This window comes from Neoarius graeffei, chromosome 12, assembly GCF_027579695.1.
Source record: "Neoarius graeffei isolate fNeoGra1 chromosome 12, fNeoGra1.pri, whole genome shotgun sequence".
In the NCBI taxonomy this organism is placed as follows: domain Eukaryota; kingdom Metazoa; phylum Chordata; class Actinopteri; order Siluriformes; family Ariidae; genus Neoarius; species Neoarius graeffei.
This window is the reverse complement of record NC_083580.1, coordinates 4,727,470-4,755,071: the sequence shown is the minus strand read 5'-3', so window position 1 is coordinate 4,755,071 and position 27,602 is coordinate 4,727,470. Positions and strand designations below refer to the sequence as shown.

Sequence of the window (27,602 nt, the reverse complement as noted above, 5' to 3'; positions counted from 1 at the left end):
AAAATAAGGACATTTCAGAGTGACCCCAAACTTTTGAACGGTCGTGTAGTTGTCATTCTCTTTAGTAGATAATTATTTACTTGACTGTACATATAGTCCTTTTTAATTCAGTTGTTTTCTCTGGGATCTAAAATTTCTTTTTATTCAGTACGTGCTTATTTGATCCCTTTAACTTGATGCAGTGTGATAAATATGCCTATAGGAGTGTATAGTGTAGAATAAAACAATCTGTGCTTTGGATTATATATTGGAATTTTTTCTCGTGTATGTAAGGGCGTGGGGAACTAAAGGCTGACGTATGAAATTTAAACATGTCTTGTTTCCCTGCGGAATAAAGATGTAAAATCCCATCCCTTACCCTGGAAAAGGAACTTCTATAAGAGACCGATGGTTGTTGACGTGCATGAATCAGATAAGATGAATCATTGTATGTGCTGTGGGTGGGTGTGGTTTAAAAAAAAAAATTCATTTTAAAAATTCTTCAAAAGGAATTAAATATAAAAATCATGCATTTAATGACTGCTACAAAGTGAGTTGCTATGAATAACAGCACTTTTTTTTTATTTGGCATTTTATAAAACAAAAATACAGCTATGGTGAAGTTAAATAAACAACTAATATAATTAAGGTTTAAGAAGCTGAGCATATGGCTTTGTGATTTTATTGTGCAGAACAGTGCCTGTCTGCACACTCCCCTGTTGGAGGCCAAAAAGTGACAGAACAACTGTTAGAGCTCTAAGTTTCGTGGCCGTCCCGCAACAATACACGTAACTGTAAACAGATAAAAGGTTACAATACGTTTCTTTAAATTCTTAATCAAACTAGCTTAGTATATTCAGTTTCAGCATGTTACTTCAGCCATTTTGTTTATAATCCAGTGACTTAAACACTTTCACACACTGAACTTACTTATTCAACCTTCAAAATAAAGCAGACAGACACATCCGGAATTTAGTGAAACGAAGACCGGGCTTGTAGTAGTGATAAAACGTTGCGTAGTTAACCGCCGCTTTCTCACACATGATCTCTGCTTTAGTACCATCGCACTGCTTCATCATGTCTCAATAATTCACTGTTAGCACACACACATTCATCACTGTCCAAACACTTGTGCAAAGCTGCTCCAGAAACCCAAACGTAGATTTGAGAGAAAGTGTCCTGAGTGTCAATTTTGGCAGTCGTTATATTGTAGACTCCTGTTTCCTAGAATGCACCATCAGGACGGAAGCTTCATCGACGTTTCTTGAAGGTTAACTTTTGATCTGGTGGCAGAAAAAAAGGCAACACATCGGATTCCAGAGACGCACTAGAGTGGAGTTTACGGTACATCTTAGAACGGCAAAAAGGACACGTGTGTTTCTACCTGTTGAGAGTCATGTGACTCTTGACGAGGTGTCCAGCAGCGAGTGCGCCCATGAGCGAGAGCTCTCCCGCCATCACCGCCGCACACACTACCTGTGCTAGCGTGCGCGAGTTCTCCCCGGGCTGCTCTGCACTCACACCCTGTACACCCAGCATCTACACACACACCAGAGTTGCATTTAATCACACTCATAACTCCATGTTCATAGTAGTAAAAACAACAAAATGGTGATAAACCTGCAAACAGGCTTGCTGTGGTGGTAAGTTTGTGCCCCCTCCAATGGTGCCCAGCTCTATAGACGGCATCGTGCAGGAAATACACAGATCCTCTCCGTCCGGCCCGACAGCCTCCATCAGAGTGATACAGTTACTGCTGCCGACTGTCTGACCTGGGTCCTACACACACACACACACACACACACGTCATCATGCAGTCCATAATAAAACAAACATTATTTACTTTCAGGGCTGAACGATACGGACAAAATTTCATATCTTGATATATCAATACGATATGACGACAGGTTCGGTGAAAAACCAAGCATTTTTCAGAAAAATAAAAACATCATAATACAAAAAAATGTGGAAAGTGCAGTTTTATTTTTACAGGGGTGATAGCGTTCCGGCGCCGCGCCGGATTTCCGGCGTACCGCGGCGCTGGAAAAAAAAAAAATCTAGTTCGCCCATTATCCTGTGTCATTCTGAGATGCGCAGATAGACAGTAAAGGGAACGAATTCCCTTTACTGTCTATCTGCGCATCTCAGAATGACACAGGATAATGGGCGAACTAGATTTTTTTTTTTCCGGCGCCGCGCCAGATTTCTGAAATTTCAGAAATCTGGCGCGGCGCCGGAACGCTATCACCCCTGTTTTTAAGAACTCGCTGCCAGTCATCAACATTAACAAATTACAAATCAAACATTTTACTGCAGCTCTGCTTTAACAATAAATAACAAATGCAGCAGCTGGTGGAACATCTCATATTCTTCAAAAGATCACATAACTGTATGCAGAATATGCATTATAACTCATTATAGAGATTCGGAATGGCCACTTGATTACCGTATTTTCTGGACTATAGAGCACACCTGTATATAAGCCTCATCCGCTCTATTTTTTAAAAAAAAATTAAAAAAAAGATATACAAGCCGCACCGGGCTATAAGCCGCAGATATCTATGTTGAAAAATTATTTACTGCATGTACAGAACGATTTTGTACTGTAAATGTACATGTATGTACCTGAACAGATTCTTTCCGAACAGTGCCTTTTAACACGGCAGCAGCTTTGCTGATTAAAACGGAACAGAACCAAGAGAAAATAACCGGTATTTATTTACCTTCATTTCTCCTGTGTTTGAAACCACAAGTCACTTTAATCATCTTCGCTGGATTTGAAAATAATTACCAGTTAGTAATTTGTCATGCGTGTTCTATCTGCTAAAGATCTGCTAATTCTTCTTTGCATTGATTTTTCGTCTATCTTATTTTTGATTCTACTTCCGGTTAGAGCGCCCCTAGCGGTGGAAGAAAAATCCACACCTTTGTATAAGCCGCATGGTTCAAAACCTAGGAAAAAAGTAGCGGCTTATAGTCCAGAAAATACGGTAAAATGTGTTCGGGATGGTATTCTATAACGCTCGTCCAGCGTCCGAACCATTTTTTAAAGCCCTCTTTCGAGACTGTGTACACAGGTACCATGTCTTTTGCAGTGTGGTATGTTATAGCGTCTGTAATTTCTTTATGTCTGGTGGACGTCGACTCGTACGGTGTCACGCTACTGAACGCATCAGCAATCAAACTTTGCTTTGGCTCATTTTGGGATGACGGAGAAGTCCCCGGCGTTTCAGGTGGTGAAACGTTTGTTGTGCTACCTTGCTTCGTCGCAATTTTTGCTAAGCACGACCTGCACAACACCTCGCTCTGGTTAACATCGTCCTTTTTGAATCCAAAATACCTCCAAATAATGGAGGATGATTTATGTTTTGGCACCAAGTCAGATTCTGTACCGCCACCAGCCGCATTATCTTCCGCACTCATTTTCTTTCTTTTTAATTTCCCCGCTGTGTCTGTAGCGTGTGCGTGTCGGTCTCCGTCTCCCTCAGTCCCGCCCTCATATGTTTGTCATTAGCTGTCAATCCACAGCATGAAATAAGGTTTGTGGTTGGCTGGCCTTAGCGGTGCATTCAAGGGCAATCGTAAAAACGATGTTTGTTGTGACTGCCAGAGCTGTACATGCAGGGCGAGCGCGGGGAGGGGAAATCTATACCGTCTATATCGTTGCTTTTTCGATATTAATATCTTGAATGTTCATATCTAGATATAGATAATTTCAGTAGGGCTGTAACGATATGCGTATCGAAATCGCGATACGCAGAGCCACGATCCGTATCGCGATACAAGGCGGCAGAATCGCGGTACACCCTTTCAAACTTCTCCTCAGCCCAAAAACAGAGGTGCTTCCAAACTTCAATTTATGAATACTTTACTTTTTATTTAAATTACATTTTAAACTTACTTAAATTACTTTTTTTTTATATCTATTAGTAAGTCGTTTTTTCGCCGACCTGCGACAATCTTCTGCGAGTCACGCAACGTCCACACTCGCCACTGGCAGAGCATTCATTTCTTTTAAGCGGTCGCCATTCTGGTTGCGACGCGGGGAGCGAATCTGTAAACAAGCAGCTCATTGGCTGGCTAGGTGTGCCACAAGCCAATCACAATCACTTGACCGGAAAGGCATGCAGTGTTGCCAGATTGGGCAGGTTTAGGTGCTTTTTGGCTGGTTTTGAACATATTTTGGGGTGGAAAACGTTCGCAATATCTGGCAACACTGAAGGCATGTCTGCTTGGGCGGAAGCCTTCTGCGGCAGTTACATTTTGACACGCGAGCAAATGTTTCACCATAAAAATTCCGTAATTTCCATCTGTTTTCCGCGATCACGGAAAATCATTGGCCCTATGAGAGTGAGACAGTGAGAGAGCCCCCCCCCCCCCAAAAAAATCTTAACGGATTTACACGATTTGGAAAAATGACACTTTCAGAACCGAAAAAAACAGAGCTTCCGGCTCAACAGTATTATTTTGAGAAATAAAACAGTCTTTGGATATACATTTGTTCATTTTTGCATACATATTACTCATTCTCTGCAGTGGTCTGAATTATTTGTTATTAAATAGTTAATGTAAGTAAGTAAGTAAATGTTAATAAGTCAAATTTACTACTTTAAAAAAAAAATCGTGGGCGTATCGAATCGTGGGTCAAAATTCGCGATACGAATCGAATCGTGAGTTGGGTGTATCGTTACAGCCCTAACGTTCAGCCCTATTTACTTTCCTCCTGATGTTCAAATCTCACCTGTCCACACGCGATATAAACTGCTGCTACGATGTTGGCGGCCTGCGCGTTGAAGCCGCCTATACTGCCGGCCATCGCTGACCCCACCAGGTTCTTACTGATATTCAGCTCCACCAGAGCTGCAGTGCTGGTCTTGAGCACCTAGAGGGAGCCACAGAGCCATGAAATAGCATCAGGACTCAAAACACGCATTCTTTAAAAGGCAGCTGCAGTTATAGTTACCTCTCGGACCACTTTAGCCGGGATCGTGGCCTCGCACACGGTGGATTTTCCTCGGCCGTGGATCCAGTTGACTGATGAAGGTTTTTTGTCAGTGCAGTAATTTCCACTGACTGCTAACACACGCAGATCAGGAAACTGTTCTTGCAGCCTGCGTAGTGCCTCTTCTGTACCCTACACACACCCCACATGGGTTATTACACAGACAGGTATGAACAGAGACGCACACGCAGACAGAGACGCACCTTAGACAGCATGTTCATGCCCATGGCGTCACCGGTTTGAGACTGGAAGCGGATGTAGAGGTTCCTGCCAGCCAGACAGACCTGCAGTCGGTCAAGCCGAGCAAACCTGTAACGCAACGCAACACACACAGTTCAGAGAGGATTCACCCCAACACACACACACACTGAATCAAAACTCGAACCAAGACTACGAGAAACAAAAGAGAACTGAAGGCAAATTTATTAAAATTCTCTCATTTTATTAAAAATCAGAATGCACTTTTGATAGCTATTTTGTCACTGCTATAGCAAGTTATGGATGTTCGAAATATCCCATGTACAGTGGCATGCAAAAGTTTGGGCACCCTTACTGAAAATGTCTGTTGCTGTGAATAGTTAAGTGAGCAGAAGATCACCAAAAGGCATAAAGGTAAAGACGAGACATATTTCTTTTCAGCGTTTTCTGCAAGATTTGTGTATTATTTTTGTTTTGTACAATTGGAGAGTGAAAAAAGAAAAGGAACACCATGCGAAAGTTTGGGCACCCCGATACATTTGAGTTCTCAGGTAACTTTTACCAAGGTTCCAGACCTTAATTAGCTTATTGAGCTGTGGCTTGTTCAAATTCTTCGTTAGGAAAAGTCAGATGATGCAGATTTCAAAGCTGTATAAATTCCCTGACTCCTCAAACTTGTCCCTAAAATCAACAGCCATGGGCTCCTCTAAGCAACTCCCTCGCATTCTGAATAATAAAATAATTGATGCTCACAAAGCAGGAGAAGGCTACAAGAACGTAGCAAAGTGTTTTCAGGTAGCTGTTTCCTCAGATCGTAATGTTATTAAGAAATGGCAGTTAACAGAAACAGTGGAGATCAAGGTGAGGTCTGGAAGATGAAGAAAACTTTCTGAAAGAACTGCTCGTTGGATTGCTAGAAAGGCAAAAAAAACCCCTTGTTTGACTGCAAAAGACCTTCAGAAAGATTTAGCAGACCCTGGAGTGGTGGTGCACTGTTCTACTATGCAGCGACACCTGAACAAATATGACCTTCATGAGTGAGTCATCAGAAGAAAACCGTTCCTGCGTCCTAGCCACAAAATTCAGTGTCTGAAGTTTGCAAATAAACATCTAAGCAAGCCTGATGCATTTTGGAAACAAGTCCTGTGGACTGATGAAATCAAAATAGAACTTTTTGGCCACAATGTGCAAAGGTATGTTTGGAGAAAAAAGGGTGGCAAATTCCAGGAAAAGAACACCTCTCCAACTCTGAAGCCTGGGTGCGGATCGATCATGCTTTGGGGTTGTGTTGCAGCCAGTGGCACAGGGCACATTTCACTGGTTGAGGGAAGCATGGATTCGAATAAATACCAGCAAACATCACGCCATGTGTACAAAAGTTGAAGGTAAAAAGAGGACGGGTCCTACAATAAGACGATGATCCAGAACGCACCTCAAAATCTACAGTGGAATACCTCAAGAGGCCCAAGCTGAAGGTTTTGCCCGGGCCCTCACAGTCCCCTGACCTAAACATCATTGAAAATCTGTGGATAGATCTCAAAAAAGCAGTGCATGCAAGACAGCCCAAGAAACTTGTAGAACTGGAAGCCTTTTGCAAGGACGAATGTGTGAAAATCCCTCAGGTAAGAACTGAAAGTTTATTAGCCGGCTACAAAAAGTGTTCACAAGCTGTGATACTTGCCAAAGGGGGTGTTACTGGGTACTAACCATGCAGGGTGCCCAAACTTTTGCTTCGGGCCTTTTTCCTTTGTCATTTTGAAAATGTAAAAGATGAAAATAAGTTTTTGCTTAAAATATAAAGAGAATGAGTCGTCTTTAACTTTATGCCTTTTGGAGATCATTTCATTTTCAACTTGCTTAACTGTTCACCGTAACAGCAATTTTGACCAGGGGTGCCCAAACTTTCGCATACCATCAGTCCGTATGTCAAAGCAATGGCCGTAAACGAGATGCGTTGAGACATCATAGGACGGAAGTAAAACGTGCAGCGGAAATCAAAGGTGACCGACATCTGCCAACGTTGTCAAGACACCGAAATCACTCACTACTCACTATATAGGGTACTACAGAGTAGGGACGCCATTCTGTAGTGCTGTCCAAAACGTGCTCAATAGAAATGTATTTATTATTTTGAAAACCCACCAGCCGCCTGATCTGGCACGTTTTAATTGTGCGACAGTAATGACGTAAATACCAGCGTGACGGACTCGTCCTTATCCTGTCGTCTTTCCAGCTCTTCTCTACTCTACGTTGGTTCGAAGTCGTATATGGAATAATCTCCATCACTGACGAAGCTGGCAAACCTGAATTGGAATGATATGGCAATCTGGCCGCTGTGTAAACAATGGCGGCGCTGACGCGTCATGTTTGAAGTCTTGCACAAGTCTCATGAAGATCGTGCGGATAAGCGACGCCTGCCATGGACCAAACGAGCTACGTTTAACATCATGGCTAAAAACCGAAAAGGTAGATAAGTGTAATATAATATGCCAATCCGAGTCACGATAAAGGTTAATAAAACCAAAAACGTAACTGAATCACACAATTAAGAAATAAAGCAAGTTTAAAAATGACTTCAGTTCTCCTTTAAGAACTCCAAATTAAATTAAAACATGAACAGTTTAACATATGCAAATCAGTAAGTTCTACTGCATTAGCCTATTGTTTGTTAGTGGAGGAGATACGGTAAGCGTCCGTGCGCTGTGCAGTTCTCCGGAGCGCTTTGTTCTCGGACCTGCTGGTTCTGTCGAAGGTGTGTTTCAGCGCACTGAAGCCGTCAGAACTCTCCAGCCAGGATTTTACTTCTGCAGCTTTACACGCTGAAGGCAGCTGTACGACTGGACCCCGAGTCATACCATCAGCCAGGACACGGGCACTCGCTCCACCGGAGAGCTAGAACAGAACAGAATAGAATAGCAGGGTATCTGCACATTTTTCAAGTACAAATTTAAAGACTTTTAAGACCTTTTCAAGACCTCTAAATGGAAAAATTAAGACTATACCATGGCAAAGAAAATGATAAATACGACAACTTAAAACTGTTTTCTGCAATAGTTTTTTTTTTACTAACTTTAAGAAGAATGCACACAATTGGTGAACAACAGGGTGCAGCAATGGCAACTGTTAGACATGCAAACAGCTGAAGCAAAGCCGTGTGTCTTGGGCCTGCAGAACTACTGTAGCAGCAAGGAGAAGACTGGTGTTTACTGGAGAAAACACCATGAATCATTTCAAAAACAAACGGCAAGTAGAACCAGCTGAACAACTTTAGGCCAAGTTTACATTAGACCGTATCTGTCTCGTTTTCTTCGCGGACGCACTGTCCGTTTTACATTAAACCGCCTGGAAACGCCGGGAAACGGGAATCCGCCAGCGTCCACGTATTCAATCCAGATCGTGTCTGGTCCGGTGCTGTGTAAACATTCAGAATACGCGGATACGCTGTGCTGAGCTCTAGCTGGCGTCTCATTGGACAACGTCACTGTGACATCCACCTTCCTGATTCGCTGGCGTTGGTCATGTGACGCGACTGCTGAAAAACGGCGCGGACTTCTGCCTTGTATCACCTTTCATTAAAGAGTATAAAAGTATGAAAATACTGCAAATACTGATGCAAATACTGCCCATTGTGTAGTTATGATTGTCTTTAGGCTTGCCATCCTTCCACTTGCAAGTGGTAAGTGACGCGCATGCCCGACATGCACTGAGATCACACACACAGCGGCTCAGTCCCGAATCACTGCTTGTGCACTCCACTCGTGCGCTCTGTGAGCTGTGCAGGGCTGGAGTGTGCACCCTCCAGAGGGCACTCGCTGTTCAGGGCGGAGTATCCCGAGCGTATCTGTGTATTGGCGTTGCTGTGTGCACGCTAATCGTTTTAAAAACGTTAATCTGATGATCCGCTGATACGGTCTAATGTAAACCCCACCTTAGTCGGCATTATTTCAATCCCCAAAGATTATTCTTGATGTGTGATTTTGTGTCCGATGGCAAAATCAGTCTGAGTGTTGTACAGTACACAGCTGGCTGAGGAAGTTCTCAAGTATCTTCTGCCTTATAGCAGGTAACAGCATAAACCTTCTTATGCAGTCATACAATCATCAGAGCGTTACATTAAACACAGAAAAACAACTGTCACCTTTCTTAACCATCATCTCTAGCCGCTTTATCCTGTTCTACAGGGTCGCAGGCAAGCTGGAGCCTATCCCAGCTGACTACGGGTGAAAGGCGGGGTTCACCCTGGACAAGTCGCCAGGTCATCACAGGGCTGACACATAGACACAGACAACCATTCACACTCACATTCACACCTACGGTCAATTTAGAGTCACCAGTTAACCTAACCTGCATGTCTTTGGACTGTGGGGGAAACCGGAGCACCCGGAGGAAACCCACGCGGACACGGGGAGAACATGCAAACTCCACACAGAAAGGCCCTCGCTGGCCACGGGGCTCGAACCCGGACCTTCTTGCTGTGAGGCGACAGCGCTAACCACTACACCACCGTGCCGCCTCATAACCATTATTATCAATATTAATCAATGTGTTGTAATAACTGTAAACTAATTATCATCAGCGCAATTGTTATATCAATGTTCATTATTCAAAAATAATCAATTATCTATAATCCATGAATAATTGTTTGTATTACTACTACTACTAATAATAAATAGTGTTGCACCGATACCATTTTTTTGGCCCCGATACCTATACCTGGCTGTGCAGCACCGGCCGATACCGATACCACTCCGTTTGAAATATATATTTTTTATATATATATATATATATATATATATATATATATATATATATATATATATATACACACACACACACTGTGTGTATATATATGAAGAGCTGCATACTTGGATGTAAAATCATTGCTATCATGGCATTGTCAGGCTGCTGCTTACCTTTGTGAAACAGGAAAAAGAATAATACAAAGTGAATCCAGTAGAAACTCTTTGTGTTCGTTCACATGTTTTGTCTTCAAATGTTTTATCAGGTTCGAGGTATTGAAACTGGCCGATTTAACTCCACCTCTCGAAACTTTCAGGCCACAAATCTTGCATGTAGCCATTGTACTCGCCGGAGTTTCTACGCTGAAATATATCCAGACCGCCGACATTTTCTTCTCGTGGTTTGTTTTTCCTCCGCATGAAAAAGCTGCCCCTGTATTGGTTAAGAGCGGCTACTGGCCCGCTCTCATTGGTCTGGAGCAGGTCAATAGCAATAGCTGCTTGGCGTGCTTGGCAGGCATGCACAGTGATCACGTGTGATCACACAACACAGAGTGTAGTGAGTGTCGGGAGAGAGAAGGCTGCGTTCAAGTGTCATACTAGCATCGGTAAATGGTATTGGCGCCCTATTTCTTGCTACTCGCCAATACCGACACCACCATTTTAGTGCCAGATCGGGGCCCCGCCCAATACTGGTATCGGTATAACACTAATAATAAACAACAACTTTTTAATAATAAAAAAAATGAGCTCAATTTTATAGCATTTTAATTACTACTTAATTAATAAGCAGTGATTATCAAAATGTAATTTAATAATTTAGTAATTATCAACTACTACTTATTTGTACAAATAAGCAGTGATTATTAAAATGCTATAAAATTGAGTTATAAGATTAGTTAAAATTATTATTAAAAAAGTAGTTATTATTATTATTATTAGTAGTAGTAGTAGTAGGTGATAAACAATTCATGGATTATAATTTGTTTTTAATAGTGAACACTGATGTAACAATTGTACTGATAACATTAACAAGTATTACTAGTATTGTTTATTATTATTATTATTATTATTATTATTATTATTAGTAGTAGTACAGTTATTTTATATCAATGTTCACTATTTTAAAAAATTATCTATAATCCATGAGTATGTTTGTATTCTACCAATTACTACTTTTTAATAATTTGTAATAATTTTTAATAACTTAATTTTATAACATTTAATAATCCCTAGTACTTATTAATCACTAATTCATAAGTAGTAATGATTAATAATCAATAATAATTACTACTGCTAATTATTATTAGTGGTTGTTATTATTATTATATTAAAAACACTGTTGTAGACGATAGGTAATAAAACTAAACTTTTTGTACAAATTATTTATATTGTACTATATTTAGAATTATTGCATTTTCTGTAGTTCTTTTTAATTGAGTTTTGAAATAAAGGTTTATATATTTATATTAAACTTAGTACAATGTTAATTATGTAAAAAAATGATGCTAATCATTATTATTATTATTATTATTATTATTATGTCCTATAAGTCCCATTTTCCACCGGACTCTTGTGCGCATGCGCGAACTCCCCTGCGTTTCACTCCAGAGCGCTTGACCTCTAACACACACGCGCACGCCTCGTGTCCATGAAAAGCCAGTTTCCCAGTGGGCGTGTCCCCAGCGCTGCGGTACCGCCTTTAAACACATTTGTGCGATCCAGCGCTTTTTATCGCAAACGATTCTTCTCCTTATTTTGGGGGCGCTTTCTAGCACCCACATAAGCTACCTGTGCATCTCTCACTCTTCACACACACCACACCACACCGCCTCCAGTAGCCTCCTAACGTTAGTTCTTGATCTACGGAATGCACATAAGACGCACAGAACCAATGCTGCCCCCAAAAGGTGTGCTGGTCACTTTTAAAATTACGGTTAAAAAAAAATACCCCAAACCGGATGGAGACATTTCACTCGTTCGGTCCAATATTAAATTTAATACCTCCCTTTCGAAAATTCCAGTCATTCCAAACAATTTAAGACGTTTTAAGGCCTTGAAAACCGAAAGTTGTATTTAAGACTTTTTAAGGACCCGCGGGAACCCTGAATAGAATAGAATAGAGAAATTTAAAGATGCAATGAAAAGAATGAAGAGTGGATGAGAGACTCACAGTGATGGCCCTGCAGCCGCGGTTGGTGCTGGCGACCAAACACCCCTCTGTCGTCGCCATGGGAACATAAAATTCTTTTCCATCCAATAGCAGCGGTCCGGCCACACCCACTGGCACAGGCACATAGCCAATCACATTCTCGCAGTTTGTGCCCATTACCTGACGAGAAAATGAGATTTACTGTATTTTCCAGCGTCTGCTTAAACAACGTTTTGTTGAATTACAGAATGAAAGAAGCTGAATGTGTACCTTAGAGTAGTCGTAACCTGTGTAGGGGAGGTTCTCCAGGGCTGAGGGGCAGGGCAACTTACACCCCAACATCTCCCTCCGTATAGCCACGCCTCTCTCTGGAGTCTCCAGCTCCGCCTCCAGGCGGTATCCCAGGATGCTTTTGTTCTCCACCAGTGCGATCACCTCAGTGTCAGTTAAGCAACGCGGCCCTTGCTGCACGCGCACGCACGCACACACACAACTGCATTATCATTTGATTTTCTTTTCATTATGCTTTAGTTTCAGTGGCAAACTGAATGTAATTGCATTAGTTTGCGAGTGTGTTTGGTGGCGTACCTGCGGGTCTCGGAGGACACTCAGGCACTCGTTTAGAGGACGAGGATGGACTGGAGTTTTAAGTTTCTCTCTCTTCTCGGACTCTTCTTCCTCTGCTGTACACCTCAGAGCAGGAGGACACGACACAACCTGAGTGTCTTTATCTAATGAGGGAAAGAAACACAGACTCAGTGTCTCTGACCGAGTGCAAGACAGGAAGAAGTGTAAACAAGAAAGGAAGGAAAGAAAGAAGGAAGCTGTAGTGAGTTTACCGCTCATATCCACAGCAGAAAGCAGAGCTGGACTCGTGTTAGCATTCGCCGTGTGTGGGATTCTGGGTAAAGCTACGTCCCTCCTATAGCACTCCTCTCTTCCTCTCCGATTGGACAGGAAGTTCTGTGGGGTTTTGATTGACAGGGAGGACTCGGTCTCTGCCTGCTCGAAGAAGACGTACTTCACAGCCAGCAAGAGAGCCAGAGACAGAGTGATGACCTGCTCCATGTCCAAACTGCAGAGACAGACAGACAGGGAGAGAGAGAGAGCCATACACACACACACACACACACACACACACACACACACACACACACACACACACACAGAGAGAGAGGAAGGAAGAGAGAGACAGAAATACAGAGAGAAAGACAGACACACAGAGAAAAAGAGAGTGAGGGACAGAGAAAGAAAGATACACGGGGGAGAGAGAGAGAGAGACAGACACACACACACACACAGAGATAGAGAGGGAGAGACAGACAGAGAGGGAGAGAAACAGACAGAGAGGGAGGGGGTGGAGAGAAAGACAGACAGGGAGGGAGAGAGAGACACACACGGAGAGAGAGAGAGGAAGGAAGAGAGACAGACAGACAGACAGGGAGAGAGACATACGGAGAGAAAGACAGACACAGAAAAAGAGAGTGAGGGACAGAGAGAGACAGACAGATGGGGAGAGAGAGGGAGGGAGAGAAACAGAGAGGGAGGGGGTGGAGAGAGAGACAGACAGGGAGGGAGAGAAACACACAGACGGAGAGGGAGGGGGTGGAGAGAGAAACACAGACGAAGAGGGAGGGGGTGGAGAGAGAGACAGACAGGGAGGGAGAGAAACACACAGACGGAGAGGGAGGGGGTAGAGAGAGAGAGAGAGAGAGAGAGAGAGAGGGAGGGAAACACACAGACGGAGAGGGAGGGGGTAGACAGAGAGAGAGAGAGAGAGACAGACAGGGAGGGAGAGAAACACACAGACGGAGAGGGAGGGGGTGGAGAGAGAGAGAGAGAGACAGACAGGGAGGGAGAGAAACACACAGACGGAGAGGGAGGGGGTGGAGAGAGAGAGAGAGAGAGAGAGAGAGAGAGACAGGGAGGGAGAGAAACACACAGACGGAGAGGGAGGGGGTAGAGAGAGAGAGAGGGAGAAACACACAGACGGAGAGGGAGGGGGTAGACAGAGAGAGAGAGAGAGAGAGACAGACAGGGAGGGAGAGAAACACACAGACGGAGAGGGAGGGGGTAGAGAGAGAGAGAGGGAGAAACACACAGACGGAGAGGGAGGGAGTAGACAGAGAGAGAGAGAGAGAGAGACAGACAGGGAGGGAGAGAAACACAGACGGAGAGGGAGGGGTGGAGAGAGAGAGAGACAGGGAGGGAGAGAAACACACAGATGAAGAGGGAGAGGGTGGAGAGAGAGACAGACAGACAGGGAGGGAGGGGGTGGAGAGAGAGAGATGCCACTGATCGTTATTAAATGCGGTATGTAATAATAAGCAGGAGAATTCTAATGAAATGCAGAGCTCTACCTGGTCATGGGTGCGTGCGCGTCCATGTTGGGGCCGCGAAGATCCACAGCCGAGCCAGACGAGTTGTTGGAAGGAGAATTGGCCAGCAGGCGTGTGTGAGCATGAACCAGTGCCAGCACCAGAGACTGCGGGCGCGCGCACACACACACACACACACACACACAGTTACACAATGATCACGACTCCAGTCAATATACATCCTTTTTTCGAGGGGTCAGTTTATAATTTCTGCTGATCTTTCTCACTCACCATGATCATTTTGACGCGCTGTGTGACAGGGTTGGGCTTGTTGTCCTCTTCTTCCTTCAGAACACAAGCAAACTGACTCAGCTGCCAGATGGGCCGGCCCTCTCTGCTCTCTCTCGAAAGCTGCATGGGACAAAACAAACACTTGTAGACACAATACACACATGGTACCCATGCTCACACCTCTAAATCTCTCACACACGCCTATTAAAGTCACCATTCATTTACTTCCCTAAACTAACAAAGTTCTAGTGTGCGGTCTATAAGTTCTGCATCTTGGAACACCTCCGATTCGTACCTCCAGCACCAGAGAGACGCAGGCAGGGAAGAAGGTCATGAAGACGAAGTAGTTAGCCAGGACGGATATGCAGCCGAAACAGCACACCAACTCCAGCTGCCGCACACCTGCTCACACACAGGACGATTAATCGCGTTTAAGGCGGAGTTTCCGAGAACCACCTCATGAATACTGAATGCTCTGGAGATCCTTCCTTCTTCTATTCACATTAACGTTACTGTGTAAAGCCTGTCACCTTTGTTACCGTTCCAGATGTTCATCGGATCTTACCAGACATGGTTCCTACTCCGATTACGAGGCATTCCACCACGGCATCCAGGGTGAAGGTGGGCCCCAGGATGGCCATGCCCTGAGCGATGTTCTCCCTCACCTCCTCCTGCGGGTTAAACAATACCTACTTACTTACTAGTCAAAGTATACCAAGCAGCCTGTTTGCACCATCTTTAAATAAAGACGGTGTTTAATAAAGAATGGCGTGTGCTTTTTATCCGTTTAACGTTGCGGACCATCTTCAAAAGAAGCTTGTTACGAGTTGTACCTGAGAGTTTGAGCTGAGCGCGAACTTGGCCAGCGTGCAGGCTTTAGACAGGTCGATCAGCAGCAGGAAGAAAGGCAGCGCTTCACTGTACGGGAAAAACACATCCGATTAGTTTTCCAGAGTGTCAAACACTGAAATAAATCAACAGGATCGCGTGACTTACTTGAGGCCTGTGAGCTCTTTGCTGAGGAAATGAATGACCACGATGCTGAAGATGAGGCTGGAGAACACGGTGAAGAGTCCAGCAATGCCTGCAATACGCACAAGTTCAAGCAGGTACGTGAGGTGTACATGAAATTAACACTGAAAACATCCTTAGAAAACATTGGGGTGTAGAGAACACGACACACACCGAGCATGTACTTGGAGCCGAGCTGTCTCAGGTTTTTGAACTGCACGTAGATGTAGATGATGGCTGTGCACCTGGTGAGCGTTAAGATGATGATGTCGCTGCTCAGGATTTTCTGGAAAAGTGAAAGGAATGGTGATTAACTGGCTTTATTATATGGCATGAGCTACTTCCGGTAAAATCATGCGCTCCGATTGGTTCCTTGGCGGGCAGAATTGTCCCGTAATGCCTGTAGACGATTACAGACTTTCGTTCCAAGGCGCCGGCTTCAGAGATGCCTATCCCAAATTTTGAATTTCAGTATTCTTGAAAACATTTTTCAGTATTTTGGAATGACTTTCAGTGACATTAATTTATGCGCATTTCCATTATAAAGAGGTGTATATACCAATATGTTTAACATTTAAATTATTAAAAAGTACTGTTTTGTGTGAATTGAATAAACAAAACACGAGCAGCCATCTCAATTGAATTTCCACTCAACAAATTTCTAGAGCAGTGATTCTCAAACTGTGGCACGCATGCCACTAGTGGTACACCAAAGAATCACTTAATTAAATATAAATAAATTTTAAGAAATAAAATAAAATAAAACGTGAAATACTATCCATAATATCCAAATGGATGAAAATATCAACCGATGACAAGAAAATGAAAGGAGATACAAATTAAGTTAATAATTTTAAAAAGTTTGCAAGTGCTTCTGGGTAGCCATGCGTAGCGTACATATGCATTCCCGCCAGTTATCCGCCATTGGTAGACTAGGCTGTGATGGGAAAAGGTGGAGGTGGCTTTGCTAATTATGACGAGTACGACAAAATTACTGTCGTGGCTTAAATCCGCGAATGGGAGCGTGGATCAGGAGAGAGGGAGAACTGAAGAGGACGTGTGAGCCGAGCGCAGATGCTAACGACAGTGGCAAAACCAGCCCCAGAACTGCTAGCAAACGGCAGAAACCAGTGAGGAGGAAGTATGACGAAAAATACATAAAACTGGGATTCATTTGGAGCGGGACAGAGGAGCTGCCCAGGCCGCAGTGTGTTGTATGCGGCGACGTTCTGAGCAATGAGTCCATGAAACCGTCGCATCTCAAACGGCATCTTACAACCAAACACACAGCACTAAAGGACAAACCAATGGATTTTTTTTTTTTTTATGAAAACGTGATGAACTGAAGCAGTCCAAGTCCACCATTTTGTCCTATGGTACACCCGTAGCCAAAGCACAGGAAGCTTCATATCGTGCCAGCCTCCTGATCGCCAGAGCCGGTAAGCCGCACACAATCGGGGAACTGCTGTGTTTGCCATTAGCCGGAGAGATGACATGTATCATGTGTGGAGAGAAAGCTGCCAGAGAGTTAAACTTGGTGCCGCTTTCAAATGACACCGTGTCAAGGAGAATAAACGACATGGCTGACGATGTTAAAAAGACACTGATTGAGCGCATTAAGAACAGTAGATATTTTACCATACAGCTTGATGAGACTACAGATGTTGCAGATTTGGCCAATTTTATTTGATTCATTATTTAAGTACAGTGTTTTATTTTCCTATATTTAAACACAGTGTTACTGTTCAAAGTACTGTGTGTAATGTTACAGTGGCCAACAATATTAAATATACTTGTTAAATAAAACCTCCGCCTTGTTTTTAATGAATACTTAGACCTACTACGCTACTGTATTTTAATGTTGGTCATTATGGTGGTACTTGGAGAGCCAAGTATTTTCTGAGGTGGTACTTGGTGAAAAAAGTTTGAGAACCACTGTTCTAGAGCATACAATATATCACATTTTTATAAATACAATAGGCTAGTGTTCCCTGTTTGCAGACATTACGGTTGACTACCAATCATTGGTACTGAATGTAACTCCTCAAAAGTATTATATTATATTGCCTGGCAAAATGTTCTACCTGTTAACGGATTCTAATAAAATTTAAAAAAAATTCTTATTTCATGCCAAAGAGAGTCCGACATTGTTATCTTAATGTCCCAATATATAAATACTTCAGCATAATGCTTCAGAAGAGACATTGAATAAAATGACATTTATAATTGTATTTAAAACAGTGGAATGATCAATTTTTTGCCACAATCCCAACAGCACTAATCATAAAATTCTGTTTTTGATCATACTACATGTACATTTGCACTTGCAACACTGAAAAGACTTTGAATCAAAGAAGTACAGCCAGTGTTTGATATTTCAGTGAATAAAAATCAGACATGTAAAAAGAAACTGAATAAGTTTAACTCACATTTCATGGCACTAATTGGCAAGTTCAACTCCAAGCACAGGTCAACCATCACCGCTTCAACACATGTCACGTTCCGTGTCTTTTCATCCACAGATTTCGTAAAAAACTGCTGGATACCCCCAGATTTACTTTCCGCCTGACTCGTCATTTCAGCATACTCCACGTTTTTTGTAGTTGACATGCCGCGTGCAGTCATCACGACCACCATGTTAATGTCAGTTCTACACAGTTTGCAGTGCGCGTATCCATTGCCCTTTTGACTGGGTGTAATGCACGGCCGTTCTACCGTATATCGTGGGAGGAACACCTGAGACCTGTGCTTCACTTGTCCCGATACTGAGCGTTTCATTTCCACTACTGAGAAGCAGCACCATGCGTGTGATGCCGAGCGAAAATAGCGCAAACAAATGTGCGGAATCTGCGCATGTCACACACAGCATGTGCGGTTGTCATAAAAATAAATGTCTGTGAATCCCGCATGGATTGAAAAAGTCGCTTGGACATTTAAAAACAACTCACTGGAATTTAAGACTTTATAATAATTCCGTACAGAATAACACTTTGCCGTAACATCGTATTTACGTAACTTTTCCGTACAAAATACGGCCAATCCGTACTAGTAGGCATCTCTGCGGCTTTCAGTGTTGCAAAAAACAAAGATTAACTGAAAATCAAAACAGAATAAAAACGGCTGAAACACACACACACAAAAAAACAAGAGTCACAGAGTTATTCAAGAAATGAGCAATGAAAAGCATTCAGAAAGCAAATTTTGTTCTGAAACCGCTAACCGTTTATTCTGCATGCATAACTCAACTACGTTACAAATATGACGTGACTGAAATCAGTGTCACGCCTCATTATAATGACCATCTATTTTAATCTTAGGAATAAAAAAGCCATATAGTAAACTCCTTATTAACCTCACTTGCTCGGTCTTTACGGGAAAATATCAGACCTCTGTCTTTTTGTACGGGCTTGGTCCGTACCGTCAAGACCTCACGCTCAGTTAATAAGTAGTTATTATCCATTGTGTTATAGTTATTACCTAGTTATTACCCAAAGCTGATTCGATAACTAAGGCCAAACAAAATAATGTGTGTTTCCGGTTACCCGACCGACCCTGTAAAAACACTGCGACCCTTCAACTGTTTATGACCACGATAAACAAACTATTTCTCGTGCCCGACCCTACCTGCTTGGCAGCCACCTGGCGAGTCAAACGAGAAATGCTCGGGCGTGTCATATAAACCACTCGGTATTTGCCGAAAGACACGAGGCCCGTCAGGAGTAAATTGACAACCAACACACACCTCCCTCTACCCCAGCCCTTTCAAACCAGCACGGGCACGGCCTGGTAGGACGCTGCCTCGGCCAGTCATTCGCCACCGTGCAAGCGCTGCTCAGCGACTTAAGTTTTGATTTGATCCATGGCTCCAGCCCACCTTTAAAGGATATGGGACATGAAACATAAAAGCACGCTATATCAGTTTCTTTCCATTAAAAATATGAATTAATTGCATCAACAAATACAAAATCATCTATTAAATTCAGCAAAATCGTTATATTCGTGATGATTATATGGCATTTCTGCTCGACTTCCGATATGCATTTTTTGCAACCGGAAGAGCCGCTGTCACGTGATCATACGTCACAAAAACTTTCGGGCACAGCACAAGCGGGTAGATGAATGGAGAAGTGGATGACAAGAAAATTGTTTTTATAGTCTTTAAAGTACATTGGACATCATACATTGGACATTATGGTGTATTGTGCTGCTTATGGTTGCAATAATTCCAATGAGAAATGCCCTGGAGTAAGTTTTTTTGCATTCCCCAAGGACCCGAAGCTGAGGAAAGTGTGGGCTCACCTGCGCATGCGCTCACCTGCGCATGCGCTCACCTGCGCATGCGCAGTAGGCTTCGCGCATGCGCAGGCTTGGTAGGACAACTTTACAGAACACCTGTTGAAAAAAAAAACTTTGCACCTACTGTTTCCCACAAACTGTGTTCGGACCATTTCACTGAGGATTCTTTTAACATTAATACTCAGGTACTGAGCGATATTAATTCATGAAACAGGAAGCATAAGGATGAGAAAAAAAAAAAAACAGTTCAAATCGGGAAGCCGCACACACCTGCGCCAGGCTGCACAAATGCACGCAGCTTCCCGACCCAAACCGCCTCTCTCTCATCCTTACACTTCATGCCTCATGAACCAACATCGCTATTTTTTTTTAAAAATCGGATCTGCGCGATTCAGCCGTGAAAAAGGCGGCATCCGCCGAAAGGCGCGCTGTTTGCATCCCTGCACGGAGGCCAGGGGACAGGGCAGGAATATTTTTGTTGATACGAGTGATCCGGTGCGATTTCGCGACCCCCCTGTTGAAGACCTCTGCGCTAAGCGACTGAAAGCCGAGGTAAGGATTAGTATTATAATTTTGGGTGTATCAATTATTGATTATCATAATTCTGACTCGTTTCGCCATTTTGAATGTTTTCATCTCGGACTCTGGAAGCATTGTATCTCAATCAATCTCGAAAAATATCAGCAAAAAAAAAAAAAAAAAACTAGCTTGCAATGGACTTTAGCTAGATCTATGATGAACTTTCAATGTATGATACAAAAATAATACTTCTTTCAACAGATCATTAGCCTTTGAGCAGAATTGTTTTTAACTTACCAGGAAGTGTTATGGAGCCGACCGCTTTCAGTTTCACGAGGGCTGAATGAACTCTCACTCTCAGAATCATCTGACCCGTCAGAGTAAAGACAAGATCCATGTTCATGTGAATTTCCAGCTATCGGTTCGAATTGATAAGGTCTAACTTCACATCTCTGTGAAACATCGGGAATGTCACTGTCGATGGTGTCCATTTCGGTAACCTGTTTACATTAGATTCCCAAGCGCTGGCTCCTTGGAAAGTTTTTGTGACGTCACGGGTCACGTGACCACCTAGCTCATTAACGAATCCTTGTTTTACGCTGACGTATAGAAAAACTTGAATAATGTGATGATTTTCACATTTTTGACGCCCTGCAGTGATTTAGATGGCATTTCTTATGTCCTTTATACATAATTATGCCCAGGTAAAAATCCATGTCCCATATCCTTTAAACGTTTATAATTCGGACACCAAAGGTCGCAGCAAAGCTAAATTTCATAGGCATTTCTAGACAGGGGTCACCGTTAGATGCAATCGAATACATAGCTGAACAATGCTGCGTATTCTTGCTAGTGTTACAATGATGATTATCTTAGATTTTTAAGTAGAAAAACTGGCCACCCTTGTGTTCATGCCTCGAAGGGTCGGATGTAAATGACTGCTTGCACATGCGCAGTATATTTCGTCGATTCTTCCGGGTGCCTATAAAATGGAGGTTTGCCTCGGAACAAAAAGCGACACAGTGGACAGAAATGTTTGCTTGTCAAATCAGCCTACTGCAATGCAAAAGATATTCACAACAATTAAAAATACTTCCAAATGAAGAGCTATAGAGTAACTACAACCTTGTTTCCTACAACAAATCACACAGTTCTGACATTCTGGGATCAGTTGCAAATGTTTAACGAGTATTTTGCAAAAAAAAAAAAGTTTTCAAAGGAAACTTCTCACTTTTTCCTACCTACCCTAGAAAATTTGTCGTAAACTTTTGGGATAAACAATTTTTTTTTCCCTACCTACCTACCTACCTACCTACCCACCCTATTTTGAAAACCCAGGAAACACATGTGACCCCTCACCGAATCCAGGGACACATGTCGGCCGAAACGAATCCGAGATAATCGCAAAAGAAGCATTTTTTTTCAAAATTTGTGATTTTTGTTTTTTTCCATCATGTGCAAGTTGAGATCTTGAAGAATGCAATCAGTATTTCAGATAATAGATTGTTTTGTTGGAAAAGCATACATTTTTTGTTGCAAATTGTCTCGTTTTTGTCAGGACTGTAGCCTGCTGGGGGGTGTGGGTAAATTACCATATGGGCCATTCACATGATGATTTAAGTATTTTGGTTTTTTTTTTCGCGAATCAGCTGTATGATACGAGCTGAGCTCGTGGCTACTTAACCTGCATACAGGCATGTAATTTCACTATGGAATGAGGAAGCTAAACAGAGCGCAGAGGAGCTGAAACACCGCGAAGCAAACAGACACATGGTATTTACATCGGAGATAACCATTTCTAGCAAAAAAAAACGCAACCTCGTTTTCCAGATTGAATGGAATACTTGAATGATCGGATGATACACGGACCGTTCTAGGATTACATTCCATCGGAGGCATTGGTGTGTGCAAGGCGCCGTTTCTCTTTCTGATGGGGTAAGTTTATTAATCTAAGGCTGTGTGGTTATTTTTGCATGTAACGGAGAGTGTTGTGGTTTGGTTAAGCCTAGGTCACAACCGGACGTACGATTTTTTGGCCGTGCGATTTTTGGCGTTTCCCAAATCGCTGCGTTTTTTTTTTTTGTTCACGGAGAAAGACGCGCGTTGGCCGTAAGTTTGTCTTGCAACCTGAAAAAAAAAAAAAACGTAAGCGCCCGTAGAGTTTGTTTGACATGACGAAGAACCTCTGCGGCCGGTCTGCAGCTCGAAAATCAGCACATCACGTGCGCTCTCGTGCGTTTCTTGCATTTTTTGCATGTAGACCGGCCGTAGGAGCACGGTACGGCCGGTTGTGACCGAGGCTTTACATGAAACTAGTGTTGTGTTAGTTGTGTCATCATCGTGCTATCTTTCTTACGGTGTGAGTAATTTTTCAACCACAAAACGTTAAAGTATACTTTAGGACTTATTTTTGTACTTCATAATTGTGTTGGGCATACTTTGCATGGAAGGAAAATTGACGTGGTGATCTTTGTTTACATGAAAGTAGTATCGTGCTAGCTAGTAGGGGGTAGGGCTATCCTTAATATCATGTAAATGAGCACCATTATGTGCCCGCCCTACACCCAGAGTAGCTGAGATGGAAAACTTTGAGGGCGATTTTCTCCCTTTTCTGTTTTAAGAGGTATACACTTTCAAAAGGCCACACATTCTTCAAATATTGTCAGATCTCCACATGGAAGGCATCATTGGAAAGCTTAGAAACTGTACTTTCTGAATCTGTCAATAACTCAAAATGCCCCCGGGCAGACATGTGTCCCTGGATTCTGTTTTCTGACACATATATTATTTTGTTTGGCCTAATTAGAACGGATTCTTGAATCTGATTGGTCAGAAGGTGTTGATGCACTGTCTATAGCAGCAGCTTTGACAGTCGTTCTACTTGCTGAGATAAACGTTTTTGAGCTGCCAGTCTCCAGCCCTTCATTGATCATTCATTCATTTAGAAATCATGACCTGCACTAATACAAAACAGTGAGCCATTTCTATTAAAAAAATTGAAACATTTGAGAGGTTTAATCAGAAAAAGCTAGTTTAATCATGCTGGCTACCCATCAGTATCGCCACCTTAATAGCAATATTATTACAGTATTGACGGCATCCACCCATCTATCAAAATTTACACAAAAGCCATTTGTTCATTAGCGAACAAACTCAGTACAAATAACATTAGGATAGAGTTTATTTTATAACCAGACTACTTCTCGAATGTCCCAAATAATGACTTCTTTACTCACACTGCACTTCTGGAACATTCCACAGTAGTATGATGGACGAGTAACGTTAGTTACATCAGTGCCAGCAAGTATATTATTAAGGACTCAACACACCCAGGTCACAGTCTGTCCCCGTCACATTGGGTAAAAGATACAGGACCTTCAGGACACGCACAAATAGATCAAGGAATAGTTTCCTGCCCGGAGCTGTAGTCTCCATTACCCGTCTACGCTGTTTCTTTAAACAGTCGATGGTGTGGACTAAACTCATAAAACCAAGCTATAAAAAAAATTGACTTTGCACCACCATAGCCTACCTCTTGCGCTTTAGGGCACTGATGCTTCCAGTCACAGATTTGGTCGCCACCAGCGATGGCGTTCATGGACATGAGACAGATGGTCAAAGCAATCGTTCCTACAATCACCTCCAAAGGGTGAGAGGCCACAAACAGGCCGTGCAGCCTGAAAAGGCGAGTCAGCATCATCACGATGGGGCTCAACGAGTTATCTGGTAACAGAGAAACAAAAAGTGATGATGACGAACAACGCAAAAGCGAACAGCAGAGAAAACATAGGATGAGAAACTGATGCTCAGATAAACAAACATTTTATCCAAATCAAATAAAAATCAAGTTTATACTCTGACCATCTTGTGCATGAGATATTATTCAAGTTATTCTGTTTTATTGTTCTCATTTTGTCAAAAAGAGATAATTATTCATGTAAAATCAACATCTGTAACATCTATAGCTCAGACTTTAGGATGGACAATTAAGTTAATGTGATGTACAAGATGCACCTAAATGTAACATTTCTATGATATGTAAGCTACTAATAAAATAAAATAAAAGTATTGTTATATTAGCTACATGAAGGAATTAACGCTTCATTAAATTTAGCCTAAAATAATATATCCTAAAATTAAAGTGTCTGTGATGAGCAATACAGTACAGATCCTAGCCAAGTCAAAACTGTACAGCTAGCTTTTCCTCACCCGTAATCCGCCAAACCCCGCCTTCTTACCCACGATTGGCTACACCTTCCACATCCGAATCAACCGATTGGCGGATGGTATGTGACTATCTATTACCAGCCAATCATATTACACAGTGCTGACTACGGGTAGGAAAAAAATGCATCCACAAATCGCTTCTGAGGTAGCTACAGCGCAGTGTAACTCACTACACTTCCGGTTTCCAGATTTAGCCAAGGTCAAAAGAATTGACTCGGTAAAATGACGACATTAACAACACAAAATGTGTGATTTAACTGTCAGTGAGTCGTAAAACAGCCTACCTTCATTTGTTATGCCGTTGTACAAACAGCATTCAGGGAGTTTCAGGACTACTGATGTAACCCAGCCTCAATAATGGCGGTTGTGAGTCAACGAAAGCGGCTAGGACACGCCCATCGAGCTACGTCATACAGCACGGCTGGGTCACGTGATAAGAGGGGGTGTGGCCAAACAGAATCTAATGCCAGGTAATGCAGTAGTCAAATAGACTGGTACCAAAATCCAGAATTGTGACACCCAGGGGCGCAGATAGGATTTTTCAACTGGGGGGGACTGAGCTGTCAGCAAATGATTCCATTTTGTGTGTGTATATATATATATATATATATAGAGAGAGAGGGCGGCACGGTGGTGTAGTGGTTAGCGCTGTCACCTCACAGCAAGAAGGTCCTGGGTTCGAGCCCCGGGGCCGGCGAGGGCCCCTCTGTGCGGAGTTTGCATGTTCTCCCCGTGTCCGCGTGGGTTTCCTCCGGGTGCTCTGGTTTCCCCCACAGTCCAAAGACATGCAGGTTAGGTTAACTGGTGACTCTAAATTGAGCGTAGGTGTGAATGTGAGTGTGAATGGTTGTCTGTGTCTATGTGTCAGCCCTGTGATGACCTGGCGACTTGTCCAGGGTGTACCCCGCCTTTCGCCCGTAGTCAGCTGGGATAGGCTCCAGCTTGCCTGCGACCCTGTAGAAGGATAAAGAGGCTAGAGATAATGAGATGATATATATATATATATATATATATATACACACTACCGTTCAAAAGTTTGGGGTCACTTTGAAATGTCCTTATTTTTGAAAGAAAAGCACTGTTCTTTTCAATGAAGATCACTTTAAACTAATCAGAAATCCACTCTATACATTGCTAATGTGGTAAATGACTATTCTAGCTGCAAATGTCTGGTTTTTGGTGCAATATCTCCATAGGTGTATAGAGGCCCATTTCCAGCAACTCTCACTCCAGTGTTCTAATGGTACAATGTGTTTGCTCATTGCCTCAGAAGGCTAATGGATGATTAGAAAACCCTTGTACAATCATGTTAGCACAGCTGAAAACAGTTGAGCTCTTTAGAGAAGCTATAAAACTGACCTTCCTTTGAGCAGATTGAGTTTCTGGAGCATCACATTTGTGGGGTCGATTAAATGCTCAAAATGGCCAGAAAAATGTCTTGACTATATTTTCTATTCATTTTACAACTTATGGTGGGAAATAAAAGTGTGACTTTTCATGGAAAACACAAAATTGTCTGGGTGACCCCAAACTTTTGAACGGTAGTGTGTATACATGTTATTTCACCTCCCTCACTGCCATCACCAGGAACTACCTGCAGGCCAGGACAATGATAACATTTTAACATAGCCTATGGAAATCCAAAGTTTACACATTATCATCACGCACAGAAATTGCAAAACTGCAAAACTAGTTTTAAAACCGCTAAGTTCCAACTGTTAAACATAGCGAGAGGCTGGGCTACGTGTGTGTGTAAAGTGTAAACCAGTGCATCCTGACTTTCTAACTATGCCTGTGTGTTGCGTGAGCGGCAGTCAGCCAACAACTCTTCGCAGTTTCCTTATGAAACACCATGCTCGCTGAAATTATGGCAGGGAACGCCAGATTAAACATTAAAACTGCCTTCTGAGCACTGTATCTACAGGCTGCCACCAAAAGAAGGAGGCTACCAGAAAGGCATCTCTACTCCGTACGATTTTACTTTCACTACGACATTACTTTGAACAGACTATCAAAAAATTGCAAGGTGATATGATAAAGTAAGACACAGTTTACTTACAGTCGTGTTTTTTTTTTTTTAAAAAACGATGCAATCGTTTTCTGCCTTTTGGCACCCTTCATCATGCCGTGTTGGGGTCCTGAACTAGGAGGCGCTGTCCCCGATATGCCTGTCAAACTTGTAACCATAGCAACCAAGCTCGAGCTCGCAACCCGTGCAGTCTGCGCAGTTGCAACTATGTATGCACTGCTGTGCACCTCAATAAACTGAATGGTAATTAGTCTTTTGATTTTTCCGTGAGGTTTGCCTTATGCAAAGAAAGACAGCATAGACGTTTTTTCCTCCCTATAAGTGGGGGGGGACCGAACGAGGTGAATTTAAATCTGGGTGGGACGAATCCCCCCCCCCCCCCCCCCCCCCATCTGCGCCCGTGGTGACACCCAAAGGCATTTTTGAGACAAAGTCAGCAAACAGTCTTATTTTGTCAATTTGGGTGTGCTGAATTCAAATCTGCAATATGCCGAGCTTTATCTGACCTCTGTTGACCTCTAGAGGTCATTGAACTTTGGGCCTGTAAACGTCTCAGCTGAACCCAGTTTCTCAGCTTTCTAAGGAATGAAATGTACTAAAATGATTAATGAAGTTAGCAAATGGCCTTGTTTGTTAAATGTTTGGGTGCTGAATTCATTTTTCATTTGTAAAACGACATATGACTTCTGATAACCTCAAGGTCATTAAACTTGGCCTATAGGCCTATGCATTTAACGGCATTTTTAAACTGACTTTACTCCCCCAAAAAGAATATGAACAGACAAAAAGGACAGATTCAGCAGCATACAAAATGTGGGGGCATACAGGGTATACAGGTTAA

At 42.7% G+C, this 27,602-nt stretch overlaps 1 protein-coding gene across 1 annotated transcript; it reads right to left on the bottom strand.

Moving 5' to 3' along the window:
* Nucleotides 1-534: 534 nt before the first annotated feature.
* hmgcrb (3-hydroxy-3-methylglutaryl-CoA reductase b) lies at nt 535-25,104 on the bottom strand. The gene is made up of 20 exons (XM_060935387.1): nt 25,017-25,104; nt 24,038-24,228; nt 15,865-15,976; nt 15,676-15,763; nt 15,513-15,597; nt 15,245-15,350; nt 14,975-15,081; nt 14,680-14,799; nt 14,431-14,555; nt 12,910-13,145; nt 12,659-12,801; nt 12,341-12,535; nt 12,092-12,250; nt 7,914-8,071; nt 5,185-5,290; nt 4,943-5,113; nt 4,721-4,861; nt 1,600-1,758; nt 1,364-1,518; nt 535-1,262 (listed from the first exon to the last, which is right to left on the bottom strand). Exons 2-20 carry the CDS (start codon nt 24,203-24,205, stop codon nt 1,217-1,219), a joined length of 2,580 nt encoding a protein of 859 aa, XP_060791370.1. The 5' UTR covers nt 24,206-24,228; nt 25,017-25,104; the 3' UTR covers nt 535-1,216.
* Between the last annotated feature and the right edge of the window lie 2,498 nt (nt 25,105-27,602).